Genomic DNA, 15,247 nt, shown 5'->3' on the forward strand with positions numbered 1-15,247 from the left:
TAATACAAATATTACAAATAAACTGATTTTTTTAACACTCCTAATTACATTAACATGATGCACAAAGCCCTCCAAATATTAATTAGCAACTAGTACATATCTCCGTATGCCCACTTGCTGAACAATCAACTTGAAATCTTGTTCCGATGACGATGAACCAACCACGCTGCAAATCATGTTGGATAAGAAGAGGGATGGTTGCTGTCTCTCGTGGATGCCATCTGACGTTTTGCTGCCTGAAGGGGCATTTGTTTAAATTATTTGTTTTTCTTTATCCCTTTTGTGATATAAAAAACTCAGAAGTTCCTTTCTTGATTAAACGAAGAAGCGAATCCAGTCTTCTTTACAAAACCCTGTTCTCCATTTGCTCAATTTCACTTCATCATTTCATTGATCAAGAAACCACAAAGAATCAACAAATACCAAGAAACTTTTCTTTTTTTGTTGCTTTGGTGGTGATGGGCAAGTTACATGAAAGATTTGCTGGGTTTATCAATAATAGATGGCTGGTTTTTGTGGATACAATCTTGTGCAGGGATCGATTATTTATTTGGTAGCATATCACCAGTTATAAAGAGTTCTTTGAACTATAATCAAAGGCAGCTTGCAAGTTTAGGTGTGGCTAAAGATCTTGGTGATAGTGTTGGTTTCTTGGCTGGTAGCTTATCAGAAATCTTGCCTTTATGGGGTGCTTTGTTAGTTGGTGCTGTGCAGAATCTTGTTGGATATGGTTGGGTTTGGCTTGTGGTAACAGGCAGAGCTCCTGTTTTGCCCTTATGGGCTGTGAGTATCTATTGACCTTTTGACTTTTATCATGGTTTAAAGTTGATGATTTGTTTGGTCCGTTTATGTAAAATTTGGAACTTTTTGATACTTTACGTTGCTTGAAAAGGATCTTCTGCATTCAATTTTTTTTTCAACTCCTATGGTGGATTGTTGTGGTTGTAAATCTAGCTTTGATTTTGACTTTATCTCTGTTTTTGTTGAAGATCTCTGTTATTGCAAGTTAATGCTTTCAAGTTTTTAGTTTTTATGTTTCATCTATTCAAGTTGGTCTCCCAGATATTTATGATATTTAATAAAATTCTACAGCAATGGGTCGTTACTCTTCCTTCTCTTTTATTGTGTTTTTCTTTATCCTAATGGTGCATGTATCAGAGTGGCCTATAAATTTTTTCAAGGGTTTAGTATTGAAGTTGAAAGTATCTTTCATTTCGTCTTTTTTACCTTTAGTGTTAGATAAATGTCCGGTGCAGTATTTTTTCCTAATATTTTCTTCTTCTTTCTTCACATGGTAATTTTTTTCTTCTTGTTTATTCCTCATGTGCCTACCATGGTATGATTCTTTCAATAGGTCTATCAATTACTGAATAGACACAGCGAGTTATGTTGTAAGGGAGGATGTTATGGTTTTAGAATTTATTGTGTGATTTTAATGGATCTGGGGGCATTCCTTCATGCTCGCAACAATCATGTGGGGTTTTGATTTGCGGGACCAAATTATGCAAAATGCATATGACCTATAGACCAGGAAACATGTGTGCTTTACCAAAAGGTAAATTTCTTGAATTTGTTTGGTCGGCAGTATCATGGCATTTGCTGGGAATTAGTTGTTGCCAAACCAAAAGGCAAGCGGTGGTTTAGTTTAAATACGCATATTGGTTTCTTGGAAAAACGTATATAAACAATCAATAGAAACTCAATACCTTTTGGAAAAATAACTTATAGAAATCTCAGATTTACTGTAGAATATAAAGTTGTATCCGGTTCTACATGTTCTGGACCAGCTTAATTAATCATACCATGATAAAAGTAAACCTGCTTCACAGGATGTGTGTTTTCCCATTGTCAGATTTCATCTCTTAGGAGAAGGATGGTATGGTGACAAGAATCGACATAGAAAGATGATTTTACTGAAGATCTAGGAGGAGTTATTTGACATAGAATTTGGAAACAAAATGAGATGTCATAAATGTTTTAAATAAAACTTAACTTAGTGATACTGTTTTGAGTGGATTCCCTGCTTCTAATAGGCCTGCATGTGGTTGCGATAGGAATATATTCATTGGGATCAGGCTGATGCATTCTTGGTTGCCATAATCTCTTCTGCTATTCCTGACTATTAGAGTAACTTTTTTCTTAGGAAACTTTCATCCTATCATGTGCATGTATTTTTTATCCTAAGATTTAATGAAACCTTACAGTGCTTGCCTGGGATAAGTTGCTAACTTGTATAATTGTGCAGATGTGCATTCTTATATTTATAGGGAACAATGGTGAAACCTACTTCAACACAGCTGCTCTAGTTTCTTGCGTGCAAAACTTTCCAAAAAGCCGTGGCCCTGTTGTGGGAATTCTAAAAGGCTTTGCTGGATTAAGTGGTGCAATTTTGACCCAAATATATGCAACGATCCATTCCCCTGATCACGCATCTCTCATTTTTATGGTTGCAGTTGGGCCAGCAATGGTAGTCATTGCTTTGATGTTCATCATCAGACCTGTTGGAGGTCACAGACAAGTCAGACCATCTGATGGCACAAGTTCCACATTTGTATATGGTGTCTGTCTTCTACTGGCTGCATATTTAATGGGGGTTATGCTTCTTGAAGATCTAGTTGATTTGAGTCACACTGTGGTTATAATTTTTACAGTAGTTTTATTCGTCCTCCTCTTGATTCCTATTGTGATTCTAGTGTCAATGAGTTTTTTCCTTGATCCAAGAGATCCAGTAGAAGAGCCTCTTCTACCTGAGACACCGAAACAAGAACCTGGAAAATCTGTACAGGAGACCCCTGAGGTAATATTCAGTGAGGTTGAAGATGAAAAACTCAAGGAAGTAGACTTGCTACCAGCATCAGAGAGGCAAAAACGGATTGCACAGCTGCAAGCAAAACTGTTCCAAGCAGCTGCAGACGGAGCAGTGAGGGTCAAGAGGAGGAGAGGTCCACACAGGGGCGAGGATTTCACCTTGATGCAAGCATTGATCAAGGCAGACTTCTGGCTTATTTTTTTCTCACTTTTATTGGGATCTGGATCTGGACTGACAGTGATTGATAATCTTGGTCAGATGAGCCAGTCTCTAAGGTATGATAATACACATATATTTGTGTCCATGATTAGCATTTGGAACTTCCTTGGCCATGTTGGCGGGGGTTACTTCTCTGAGATTATTGTCAGGTAAAAACTAATTTCTTGTCTCCTCTACGCTGGATGGATTTTAATGCAAGTTTTGATAGACTCATTCCTCTCCCTTGTCTAACTAATATCATTCAGGGACTATGCTTATCCAAGGCCAGTGGCAATGGCCATTGCCCAACTTGTCATGGCAGTCGGGCATGTCTTCTTCGCATTTGGATGGCCCGGGGCATTGCACATTGGTACCCTGCTGATTGGACTCGGCTACGGGGCTCACTGGGCAATTGTGCCGGTTGCTGCCTCAGAGTTGTTCGGTTTGAAAAAATTTGGGGCCTTGTACAATTTCCTCACTCTGGCAAATCCAGCAGGTTCACTTGTCTTTTCCGGTCTAATTGCTAGCAGTATATATGATCGTGAAGCTGAGAAGCAAGCTCATGGAAACAATTACCTCGTTCAGAACTCAGAGTCAATTTTTCCAGGCATGTTTGGTCTGAATGAACCGCTAAAGTGTGAAGGTTCCATATGCTACTTCCTTACTTCTCTGATCATGTCAGCATTTTGCGTTGTCGCGTTTGTCTTGAGCATGATTCTTGTGCATCGAACAAAGATTGTCTACACACACCTCTATGGAAAACAACGGAGTTGACTTGCACATGAGAACTAAAGCAGGCATTTATAACTAGACTACATCCAGTTATAGCAGTTTGTGTGTTTTCAGAGAAAGTTTTTGATGGATTTCTTCACATTTGTGTATTCACATTGCCAGTTGGCTGAGTCAAGCTCCCCACAATGAACTCTCAAGTAATACTTCCTGGATGTTATTCTTGGAATGTTGCAATTGTTGTATATTTTTATCTTTCTGTTTGAACATTCACAATGGTGATTTTTTGGCAATTAAGTCAGTTTTGTTCATCAAGTCTTTCTTCTTTATGGATACACAAGATTTGCTAAGTTGGCCATAAATATTATTCCCATCTGGTTTGAAAAAGTAGAATGCTTTTGATTCTTGGTGGCTAAAACCAGTTCTATCACAAGGTTACTGCTAGGTGGCCTGATTTTGCAACCTTCTATTCGCAATCTTGTGGAAAGGATTGTGCAAAGAATCTCATACACTTATAAATCTTATTTTTCTAAGTAATGTTTAAAATATCAATACTAGTAAATTATTAATGATATAAATCATTCAGGTTATCTTTTATGTTTAAAAACAATGTGTCTAATGTTAGATTATTAGCTTATTATTTATTATTTCTTTTTATATTATGTACTTCAAAAAATTACATCAACTAAGACACATTTGATAACAAATATTCTTACAAAAGAAACTAAAAGAGGTGTGAAATTTCTCTAGCAATTTCACGTGGGTTCTTTCAGTGTTGTAAAAAAAAAGAGCATTGGATTGATGTTTGGTTTAGGTAAAAACAAAATTGATTTTATTGGTTTAATTAGTTCTTCAGGGAATATCTCAAAAACTGAGAATTCAAGGATTAATTTTAACAAAATGGAGAAGAAATAGGGAGAATTATTGGTGTTTGGGAGAGGTCGCTGCACTTGGGTGGCGTGTGTGGGCCTCTAACGTCTACTTCCTTCCTTTCTTGGTGTCATCTTAGAGACTGTTTGTTTACACGGTAGAGATTGTGTTTAAAGTAAAATACAGGAGTTAAGTGTTTGGTAAAGAAAAAACCATTAATTATTGTTCATGGGCCCCATTAGTTTCTGTGTTTGCAAGGCATGATTAGAAGAAGCAGTCAAAGACTATTTCATGTAATTGCACTGTTCAATAAATAATGTAATTAATATGCATTGTTCATATGAACAGTGTAAGAGAATTGCACTGTTCATTTAAAAAATAGTGAACTTGGGTAAAAACAAATTTGATTTTATTGTTTTATTTAGTTCTTCAAAGAATATCTCAAAAACTGACAGTTCAAGGATTAATTTTAACAAAAAAGGGAAGAATTAGGGAGAATTATTGATGCTTGGGAAAGGCCGCTGCACTTGGGTGGCGTGTGCGGGCCTCTAACATCTACTTCCTTCCTTTCTTGGTGTAATCATAATCAACTTACTGAGGTTTACCACCGCTTGCGACGTATGTTGATGTGGATACCCTTTTTTGCTCTTGTAAGCCATTTTTCTTCTCTTTCTTTTCTCTCTTCTCACTTTGATTTCAGTGCCTAACAATCTCAAAAAACTAAAGTGGGTCTGTCAAACTTTATTTTGTATCAAATTTTGTGTTTATTTTTTTAATTATTTTTTTCACTAATATATATATTTTTTAATTTTATTCTTTAATATTTAATTTGCTGGGAACTAGGTTTTGTATTTTTTATTTGCATTCTATAAGATAATCTCAGTCTCATGATCCTGGTTATTGGTTTGGAACATTTACTCAAGCTGACTTGAGTATTTTTTTAAATGATTTTATTTTATTTTATCTTTTAACATTAAGTTAATTTGTAATTGAGGTTCATCATTTTCTTCAATTCTTTTTTTATAGAGCTATCACAGCTTCTTAACCTAGATCACAAGTTTGGTGGGTTAAACAGGGTCGTCTCTGGTTTTCCTTTTGTTTTCTTTAGAATAAGATTTTTTTTTCCGCGGTTTCATCCTCTAAATATTTGGTTAGTTGGTGATTGAGCTTTGTAATTTCTTTTAATTTGCTTTCAATGAAGTTATCCCACCCTAATAATCCATGTCACCAGTTTGGAAGATTTGCTAAAATTGACTCCAGATGTTTCTCTTGCCATTTTTTTAAAAATATAACTTGTGTTTTTTTTTTCATTTTTGTCCTTCAGCATTGAATTAGTTGGGAATTAAGCTTCATAATTACTTTCGATTTGATTTCTATTAGGTTATTTCATTCTTATAATTCATGCTATGGATTTATCCAATTTAACTGGGTTGACTTGAGCCTTCTTTTTTCTTAATGTTTTTAGATTGATTTTATTTTTCAATTTTGTCCTTCTTTGTTTTGTTTGGGAATAGAGGTTTGTATTTTTTTTTTAACTTTATATAAGGTCATTACTAGTTATGAATTTTGCTAATTAACTAGGAATGGTTCGGGCAAATTCAATTTGCCATCTTCTTTATATTTAAAAAGAAAGGAAATCCATGGTATATCACCATCTCAACATTTAAAAAAGTAGTTCTGTAGTGCATATCATAATGTTGACATGTTTAATAATAAGAGGGATACAAATTTCTTGATATTCCAAGATAAAATTGAACTATTAGTGATATCATCCTTGCTTTAGCTCTTTCTTTTGTTTTCTTCTCTTGTTCATGAGTAAGGAGACAAGGTAATAGAATCGCTCATGAGCTAGCAAGACTTTCCTCTTGCTATTAGGAATAAAGGATTTAGTTAAAAGAAGTCCCTTCTAGTTTGGAGATTGGAGAAGCCCATTGCATTGCTTTATGTTCCTTGATTAATGAAAGAATCTTAAATTTTTTTAAATAAAAATCACACTTACTATTATCTTAAAACTTTGAAATTAAATATAATGATTAAAAATAACTTGACCAGTTACTATACATGTTTTTTTAACGATAACAACGCTTCAAAACAAGTAACTTGCAACCTCAAACAATAATTGTTAGAATTTTCATGAATTATGATTGTACAGTCTGTCCCGATACTTCCTTGGCCACTTGTCTTAACTCGCACCCTTCCATGCTTTCTTATGGCAGTGGCAAAAGCTCCATTAAAATCGCTCGAGCTATTAGCAAAATCATTGACAGTTGGCTGGGAAGCTGGATCCGTAAACAACACCTCATCTGAAGTGAAAAATCCTTTACCATTAACCAAATTCTGGAAATATACATTGTCAAAGGTTTGTGGCGTTACAGGGTCCATGTTAATGGCTTTGTTGGGGTCTACATTTCAAGGACATCCATCCATCAACTGCTTGGCATAATCTTGATTGAGAGAAGGGTCAACAGGAGAGGACGAGGAGAATGAGTAGAGTCAATTCACAAAGCAGCTGCAATTAGAGAAGCCTAGTGTGTGGGCTCCTGACAGTGCAATCATATCAATCTGGCTAAGGTTATTTCTTGCAAATGTTAGGAATATTTATGATGGAAACAAATATGGAGTTGGTTTAGAGGTGTGAAAACACTATCTTTAAAGTATTTATTTGTCCTACACAAAGACAACACTTTCAGGATTCAACTAAGCCCTCTAAACCTCTAAAAGAATGAGAAGATAAGACCAAGAAAAGAATGTATGTTTTTTTTTATTGTATTTCTTTTCTGTACAGTAACATGTTTTTATAGATTTGAAACATAATGATAAAACAATATGACTGTTCATCAAATATTATGACCGTTGATGAAATATTATGGTCGTTCATCGAACAATATGATTGATGATGAAACACTATGATTGTTCATATTAAATTTCAAGTTCCAAATGCTATATTTTGATATTATAAATATCCATATAATAACATTAGAAAACCAAATAAAAAAATTTGTCCATCATGACTTAATTTACTACACAATAGAAACCATACTTAAGAAACATTAAAAGGGAGTGTTTCTTTTCAATATGGATAAATATTTTTTCTTTATTCATTTATAAATCACACCAACAGCAAATATAGCGTTAAGTTGAGAAAGATTGAAGCCAGGTTCTGGCAATATTCCTTTCACAAGTGATGCTTTAGAAACCAAGCCATCACGACGTCCTAATTCTACATTGAATGAAGGATCTTCAGCCTGAGTTTTGATCACACAAAACCCAATGGTTAAGTTAGTTTATGCTTCCAAGGAGAAATACTAGAAAAATTAAATATAATTAGTTTGTGCATTCCCTTACCAGGACTACGACATCCCTAGCAGGTATAGAAATTAAGTATATAGTTTCTCCTTCGACTTCTTGCTTTGCCTTCACTACTGCATCAAATCCATCCCCTGCAAGAGAGAGATTATCTGGAGCATCCTTCTCTGCGTCTCCATTTGGTGAAGAAACCATTGTTGAAGCATCACAACCCTGTTAGATTGCAAGTAGAACAGCTAGAGAAACTCATATGGAGGTCGGCAGTATTGAAAGCCTAGTAGTTGAAATCGCCAAACAATTCACCTAGAGAAACAATTGGGATAGTAATAGAACATCCAATCTCCTATAGTTCGAGGTATCATTGACAATACCCTGGGACAAAGAATTCGACATTTTTTCATGACACGGTTACTGAGGTTTTAGAACTTAAATTTTCATCAATGGAATCAACAAAAATTATGACTGCATGTATATTACGTATTGCATGTACAAGAACTACGCTAATTAGTTCACCATGGTGATCATTTACAGTGCTTGGACACGCAATCAAAAGGCATTATGATCAGTAGCAGCCATGGATGATGATGATGATGATGATGATTAATTCATGAATACGGATGTATTGAAGAGTATCAACTGCAAGTGTCAAAAATGGAACAAAAGAGAATCAACACCGTACCGTAACAAAGCAATCATGAAAAAACAGAGGAAGAGTTGCTGGGATTGTAGTGAATGTCTGGTTAAACTTTGTGGAAACTGCCTTCTTCACTAGAGCTTCCACGTTAGGACGAGGGAGGCTGGAGAAGTCTTCTACTAGCTGTCCCTCTGCCCTACCTATGTCCATGATCAAAACCATCATCAGCAAGAGCATGCAACCTCTCTCCATTTCCTCCACAACCTAGCTAGCTGTGCAATCAATCACCTCTTTCTCATGAATACTCCAAAAGCCAAATGTGTTAATTTATACATTTGGAAATAGAGAGAACAAAAGAAAACAAGAACGCTAATTCCACCCTTTAAAATATAATTGCAGGCAATTGCCTTGTGAACCAAGTCGATGCGGTGCGTATAAGGATTCAAGTCTACTATTCTCGTCATCTTGGACGTCGTCGTCGTAATTTAGCATGAAGGTCGGTAGAAGACCTTAGCTTTCTACGACCACCTATCCAATAAGATGTAGCCACATCATCTTCATTATTTCATAGGTGTCTTACTAAAACAATATGCATTGGAATAAACAACACGATGTCGTAATCTTCAAGCCATAAGTTACATTTATGAAAGTTATGTCCATTATATATATATATATATAAAGCTAGTTCTGCCGGGTCATATGCACGAGTAGCCCTCTGATTATTTCTTTGTTTCAACTTTCAACCCTTCATTCCTTTTCAATTCGTTGAATGGGTATAGCTGCCATTAGTTTAATTTAATTTACTAGTTGTTAGCATCTCTAGATAGATTAGGCCTAAACGACACCTTCCTTGCCCTTGAAATAGATATGAAAATGCATGACACAACAACAAATCCCCGGTCCAATACTAGGCATTTACACCTATAAAAAGCATAGCTAGCTTAAGGTTAATAGGGACTTGCTATTTTGTATTTAGATTTTTTTTAAGTGAGAATAATTTTCATTTCATAAAAATAATTAACAAATATATATAGCTTAATTTGCAAGGTAAATGGGACTATGCGTAAAGGATTTCATCTCAAATAATTGGTTGGATTATTAAATTAAGTAGAATTAGGAATTCTTCAAAAAACTATTGCAATTAATTAAGAGTACATCAATTTTATCTCTTTTTTTTCAGTTCGTTTTGATGTTTTAATTTTAAAAATAATTTTTTTATAAAAAATATTTTAAAAAGTAATTATTATAAAAATACAAAACTAGCCTTTAAATAGTAAAATCATGATCACTCTCAGTAGTATATGTGATGGGTAAATTTATGTATCGAAATCAATTGTAACCAAGAGTTACACACATTTAGTTATAAAAAATAAAATTTAAATAGGATATTGAAATATTCAATCTAACGTTGATTAGTGCCTTATAAATTTGAATGACAGACACATTTAAGTTCGTACATATAAAGAAAAACAAAGTATGTATTGAACACAAACGCTGTCTAAATTTTACAATTTGACCATTCTAAATCCAAAAAATAAAAAGGAAAAGGAAAAATGTCTTACGACTGTTGATAGTGGCTACCAAAATGTTTTTATGGGCAGGCTCAAAGCCCAAAAGGCCCAACCCAAAATACCCACTGCTTCACAGATCACTAATCGTCTCCAGAACTTGCTCTAAACTTTCCGTTAGAGAAAAACTGATTCAAAATCCAAACTCAACACTCTCTCCCCCCTTCTCTCAGTGATCTTCCTGATGGCGATGCTTGTAGATATAGACACCAAAACCGAGTTAGGGTTTCCGTACTGGAAACCGATTCGTCGTCGATTTGGCCCCGAATCTCCTTTCTTCTCTTCTGGCAACATCGAGAGAGAACTCCTGGCCAAACAGGTCATCACTCTCTCATTTTTAACTTTTCATCTTCCACTCTTAAATTCACAAAATCTTTACAGAAATTCGGTATTGTTTTTTCTATTTTTGATTTTCATTACTTAATGATATTGCTTTTTTTTAAAAAAAAAAAAAAAAAAAAATCTAGGTTGCGTTAGATTTAAGTGAAGATGAAAAGCATAGGCTGCAGGATTTGATAGACGAGGATGGAAGGTATGAATTATTTTTATGAATTAGGGTTTCATCATTTATAAGAAATTTAAGGTTTCTATTGTATTGGGTTTGTGCATTGAAACTTATGATTCTATATTAGGGAGGTGGTCTGTCCGATTGTTGGTTGTGGTGCACACTTGATATCCTTGGAACACTTTGAAGATCATTATAATGGACGGCACACTGCTTCGTGTTCGGTTTGCTCCAGAGTTTACCCAACGTCGCTCCTGCTCAACATTCATGTATCTGAAGCACATGACTCTTTCTTTCAGGCAAAAGTTGCACGCGGTTATGCCATGGTATCTTTTATCGGCTTCCCTCTTTTGTGAAATGAAGTGCATTATGAATTTCTAATATAACATTCTGTTTGGTTCTAATTGAGCTTTTGTACCGTTGAATCCTGTTTTGATGTCTAGTTCTTTTTTATTTTCAATGCTTTTGTAGGTTATTTGTACTATTTTTTGTTGTGATAGTGTTTGCTTAAGGTGTTATTACCTGTGCGCCACCATAAGAAATATAAATGCCTTTGCTGCCTTTTCTATTTTCCCTTCCTTTGTAATATAATGACTCCATAAACAATCTAAACTGCCCCGCAATTCCACTCCTGAATGAACATACAAGAATCACTAAAATGAGAGAAAATGGCATAAAAAAAGGCTGGATTAGAACTCATTTAGATTAATGTTTACTGGTTGTAGAGTAGATTGTGTATGCAAACACATAGTTTTGGTGGTCTTGTCTGTCTTCTTAGAATCCCATTGCTGTTTGTAAATTCACAAGATGATAAAACTTCTTAAATTTGTTTGAATGCTTTTGCTTGTGTGTATTTTCATTATTGTCTTTGTTTAATGTTAATTCTTGTCTTTTCCTGCAGCAGTATGAATGCTTGGTGGAGGGTTGTGGTTTGAATCCCTTTTCATTATGCATTTTCAATTGATTTTCACTATGACTCTCTAACAGTCATTTGATTCTAGTTGATCATTATGCTGTCAACTCTTTCTTGGTTTCTATTGCGTTTTTCATCTGAGGATTTGGTGCATGATTTGTGTTTTTGTTAGCTGTAATAGTGTCTGTTTGATGCCCTCCATATGATATTAAGAATTGATTATGCTTCGATCCAATTTCTCTTCCTTTTTGGTGATTAGTGGGATATTTGTCTTTCTTACAATTACTTGATAAGCAATCCAAACTATCCTAATTCCATTTTTCAATGAGAATCACCAAAGGCAAGTTGATAAATAAGGGCTGAAATAACAACTGAAGAGGACAGTGCTTAGGAGTTAAGGCTTAAGGGACTGATCATTTCTGAAATCACAAGTTTATGCTAGTCTGTCCAATCTACTTCGTGATTCTTAGAGTCTATATCCTCTATATAAATGAAATCATGACAAACATCCTTCAGCTTTTTGAATGTGCACCTTTTAAGCTTCTTGCCTGTATATTGTTGTTCAATGCTAATACTTGTTTTATCCTGCAACAGTATGAATGTCTGGTGGAAGGTTGTGGTTTAAAATTCAAGAATTACAAGGGTAGGCAACAGCATCTGGTAGATAAACATAAGTTCCCTAGTTCATTTGAATTCTTCAAGAAAGCCCACCTATCCAAGAAAGCAAGACAGAAGCAACATCGCAAACAAGCTATTCATAGAAGTGAGGAAACTTCCAGCAAAATGGACATAGAAGGCGAAACCATTGATGGCCTTGTTTCAGCAGTATCTAAGTTAAGCACTTCAGATTCCTCTCCTTCTTCAATCAGCTTTGGCCGCCGCAACACTCGCGGCGTCACATTTGTCCCTCGAGCGGTTCAGCGAGAGAAAAGGGCAGATTCTGTGCCAACAGGAGGGAAGCAATAGCCAGAACACTTGTAAATACTTTGTCTGCATGTAATTGTGGGACTGATTACTTGAGAGTTGGAAATAGCCATCTACGAATGCAAGTCTGAAAGTTGAATTTGTGGAAAAGCCGATGCTTAGTTTTCGTTTAAATCCCACATTTTGCCATGCATTATTAGGTACTGATAATTGCATTCATACTACTAATTTATTTGTTATGATTTTTCTTGAATTCAATTCCACAGGTGAATTTATTCCTTTTGAGTTGAAATGAAATCCTAATTTAGAGTGCCACCACCTGCTTAGGGGCGAAGACACAGGAGGCAAGCAGGGACGGGCCCTGCAAGGAAATTATTTTTTCAGCTTTTTCCTTAATAATCTATATGATTTTAGTTAAAATAATAATACAATTGAAATTTTAGCTCCCTTTAATTTTATTTTTTTGGCTCCGCCCCTAATTGTGTCTTCTTTCATGTAAAATCTATTACTTTCCTTCTGTTAATGAAAAGGAGACAAACACCAATGGCCATGCCATTTGGTAAATGGTTCCAGTTCTAGCTGACTGAAGGGCTCGCCGTCTTGTTCTTGGTTCCTGCAAATAAACTCCATGTGTAAAGTCATCTAAAAAGCAAAGCTATAAGAAAACGAAATGACATTCCTGTAACTTTGACACCTGGCCTGTCATCACCTCGGAAATCGAATTCACTTAACGCAGTTAAACTGTGTCGTTTCAAATAAGGGCTAAGTAGTCAAACCAGATGACGAATCAGGGGCATCCATGTCCAAGAAAAACATCTAAAGTCATCACGTCCTTCCTCACGCTCTTAAATCCCAGAAGCTCACAGATCCACCATCTTCACAACCACCAAAAATAGAGAGAGAAATAGAGAGAGAAAAAATCGAAAAGAAATGGACGCCATCGATTCAGTATTCGATCCATTGAGAGAGTTCTCTAAGGACAGCGTTCGCCTCGTCAAGCGCTGCCACAAGCCCGATCGCAAAGGTTAGCAGCACCACCCACCCTTTCTTTCCTTTTTCTTTTATCTCTTTTAGATTCGATCTTGTTGTGAATTCTGACTAAAAAGATGCGGTTATTTGTTGTTTCAGAGTTCACGAAGGTGGCTTTCCGTACAGCGATAGGATTCGTAGTGATGGGATTCGTAGGTTTCTTTGTGAAACTCATATTTATCCCCATCAACAACATCATTGTTGGATCCGTTTAGGTAACCTCTATTCTTTGATTGATCTAAATAGAATTCCTTTTCATTATTTACTGGAAATGATTAATTGCTAAATTGAGATCTGTTACTGAATTTTGTTTGAATTATATATGATCTCTTCCTTTTATGATCAATAATTGAAGTTGCTTGTTTTTGTTTTTCTTTTAAAAACAATTGTGATACAACCTGGGCACCAACTAGAAAATCCATGTTGTTTTGGTATGGGCTATAGAGTTACATATAGGAATAATAAGCAAGGCGAAGCCCTCAATCTTTGATGCTGTCATTGATGGTGGTGGTCGTATGCCACAAGATATCTATGGTGTATGATTGGGTCCATCTGTAAAGTACATGGTTGGGTTGTAATGGGTTACAAAATGCATGTCATTAGGCTTTTTTCCTCTGTTAAAAATGAAGCAAGGCGGGTTATTCAAAGACTATATATAGGTATTGGTTTTAGTGTTAGGCATGAAGAGATTGGTATATTGATTCTTTTTAGCTCACACTTGATGGTTTTGTGCGTTTTTTGCCTATGGTTTCAGATCAGATTTCACCTCACTCTCGCTTGAATGAATGGTCATTTCAAAATAAACAGAAGGGATACTTATGACATTACTATGCATAAATGTGCTTACACAACACACACTTCATTTTATTTGATATCAAAATGTTAAACTTGATGCTGTTCAGGACCTTAAAATAATGTGATGAAACATTCGGCAGATGAATTTGAGTGTTTTTGGGTGGCATGGAGTTGGAGTGTAACTTTTTGTTGACATTGCAGGATCGCATGGATGGATCCAGGCTTGATCGCAAAATGCAGAGATAGATGGCAATGTGGTGAAATGGAATGTTAGCACTGTTGATGTTGCTTTTTGCTGTATGTTGGTCTTAAAACTGTAGGATTGAGGATATTGTATGAAACTTTTGTTCCCTTTTATCTAGTAGCTTTTTTGGATTTACAATTTTTCTTTTTTCGCGTGGTTGTTGTGTTCCAACAAGTGTTCATGTTCTTTAATTATATAGCCCAAAATGAAATTCAGGGAGTATTGCAACTCTTTCTTCGGCCTCGGTCGGTCCTACACGGTAGGAATCAGCCTTGTACCTGAGCTTCTGAGCACCCGAATAACTGTCTATTGGGGTCAGCTGGAGGCCTTTTCGCATCTCAAATATTAAGCAAGATCTAATTTCAGGTTGCTTGTAAACAGTACACCGACTTTTGGGTCGTGACCTGCAATGCAAGTGATCCTCCTCCCAGAAACCCTTCAATACCTATTATAGCTCTAACATATGCCAATGATTACTAGAGCACAATCGTGAACTCTCTAGCCAGTCTGGAATGCCTTCAGATCACAAAATGGCTTCAATTTTTTGCTCCAATTTAAAGGCGTGCCAATATACGGAGCATAGAAAACCCATTGGCAGGGTATATTACCAGAAGCACGTCAGTAAAGCCATGGCAAACAAAGGTTTCCTCCATGTGATGAAACTGGCTAATTCGACACCATTCACAAGGACGTCCAAACAACCAGTGTCTCAGTATTTGTAGT

General features: G+C 35.7%; 3 protein-coding genes and 1 pseudogene across 4 annotated transcripts; 3 read left to right on the plus strand and 1 right to left on the minus strand.

Annotated features, from left to right (window-relative positions):
- Positions 1 to 257: 257 nt before the first annotated feature.
- LOC118063595 (protein NUCLEAR FUSION DEFECTIVE 4) lies at positions 258 to 4,051 on the plus strand. Its single transcript, XM_035030845.1, has 3 exons — positions 258 to 783; positions 2,246 to 3,177; positions 3,274 to 4,051. Exons 1-3 carry the CDS (start codon positions 472 to 474, stop codon positions 3,779 to 3,781), a joined length of 1,752 nt encoding a protein of 583 aa, XP_034886736.1. The 5' UTR covers positions 258 to 471; the 3' UTR covers positions 3,782 to 4,051.
- Positions 4,052 to 6,661: 2,610 nt separating this feature from the next.
- LOC118027489 (peroxidase 51-like) lies at positions 6,662 to 8,859 on the minus strand (annotated as a pseudogene).
- Positions 8,860 to 10,211: 1,352 nt separating this feature from the next.
- Positions 10,212 to 12,659, plus strand: LOC118063550 (uncharacterized). 2 transcript variants are annotated; one of them, XM_035077608.2, is made up of 4 exons: positions 10,212 to 10,433; positions 10,582 to 10,646; positions 10,744 to 10,945; positions 12,127 to 12,659. In XM_035077608.2, the coding sequence occupies exons 1-4, from the start codon at positions 10,299 to 10,301 to the stop codon at positions 12,496 to 12,498; spliced, it is 774 nt and encodes a 257-aa protein (XP_034933499.1). In that variant the 5' UTR covers positions 10,212 to 10,298; the 3' UTR covers positions 12,499 to 12,659. The 2 variants fall into 2 exon arrangements, with proteins under 2 accessions (XP_034933499.1, XP_034933508.1); XM_035077617.2 differs by having other exon boundaries at positions 10,747 to 10,945.
- Positions 12,660 to 13,306: 647 nt separating this feature from the next.
- On the plus strand, positions 13,307 to 14,662 carry LOC118063563 (protein transport protein Sec61 subunit gamma-like). The gene is made up of 3 exons (XM_035077628.2): positions 13,307 to 13,480; positions 13,585 to 13,700; positions 14,482 to 14,662. Exons 1-2 carry the CDS (start codon positions 13,387 to 13,389, stop codon positions 13,698 to 13,700), a joined length of 210 nt encoding a protein of 69 aa, XP_034933519.1. The 5' UTR covers positions 13,307 to 13,386; the 3' UTR covers positions 14,482 to 14,662.
- The last annotated feature ends 585 nt before the right edge of the window (positions 14,663 to 15,247 follow it).

The sequence above is a fragment of the Populus alba genome, chromosome 1, assembly GCF_005239225.2.
Source record: "Populus alba chromosome 1, ASM523922v2, whole genome shotgun sequence".
NCBI lineage: Eukaryota > Viridiplantae > Streptophyta > Magnoliopsida > Malpighiales > Salicaceae > Populus > Populus alba.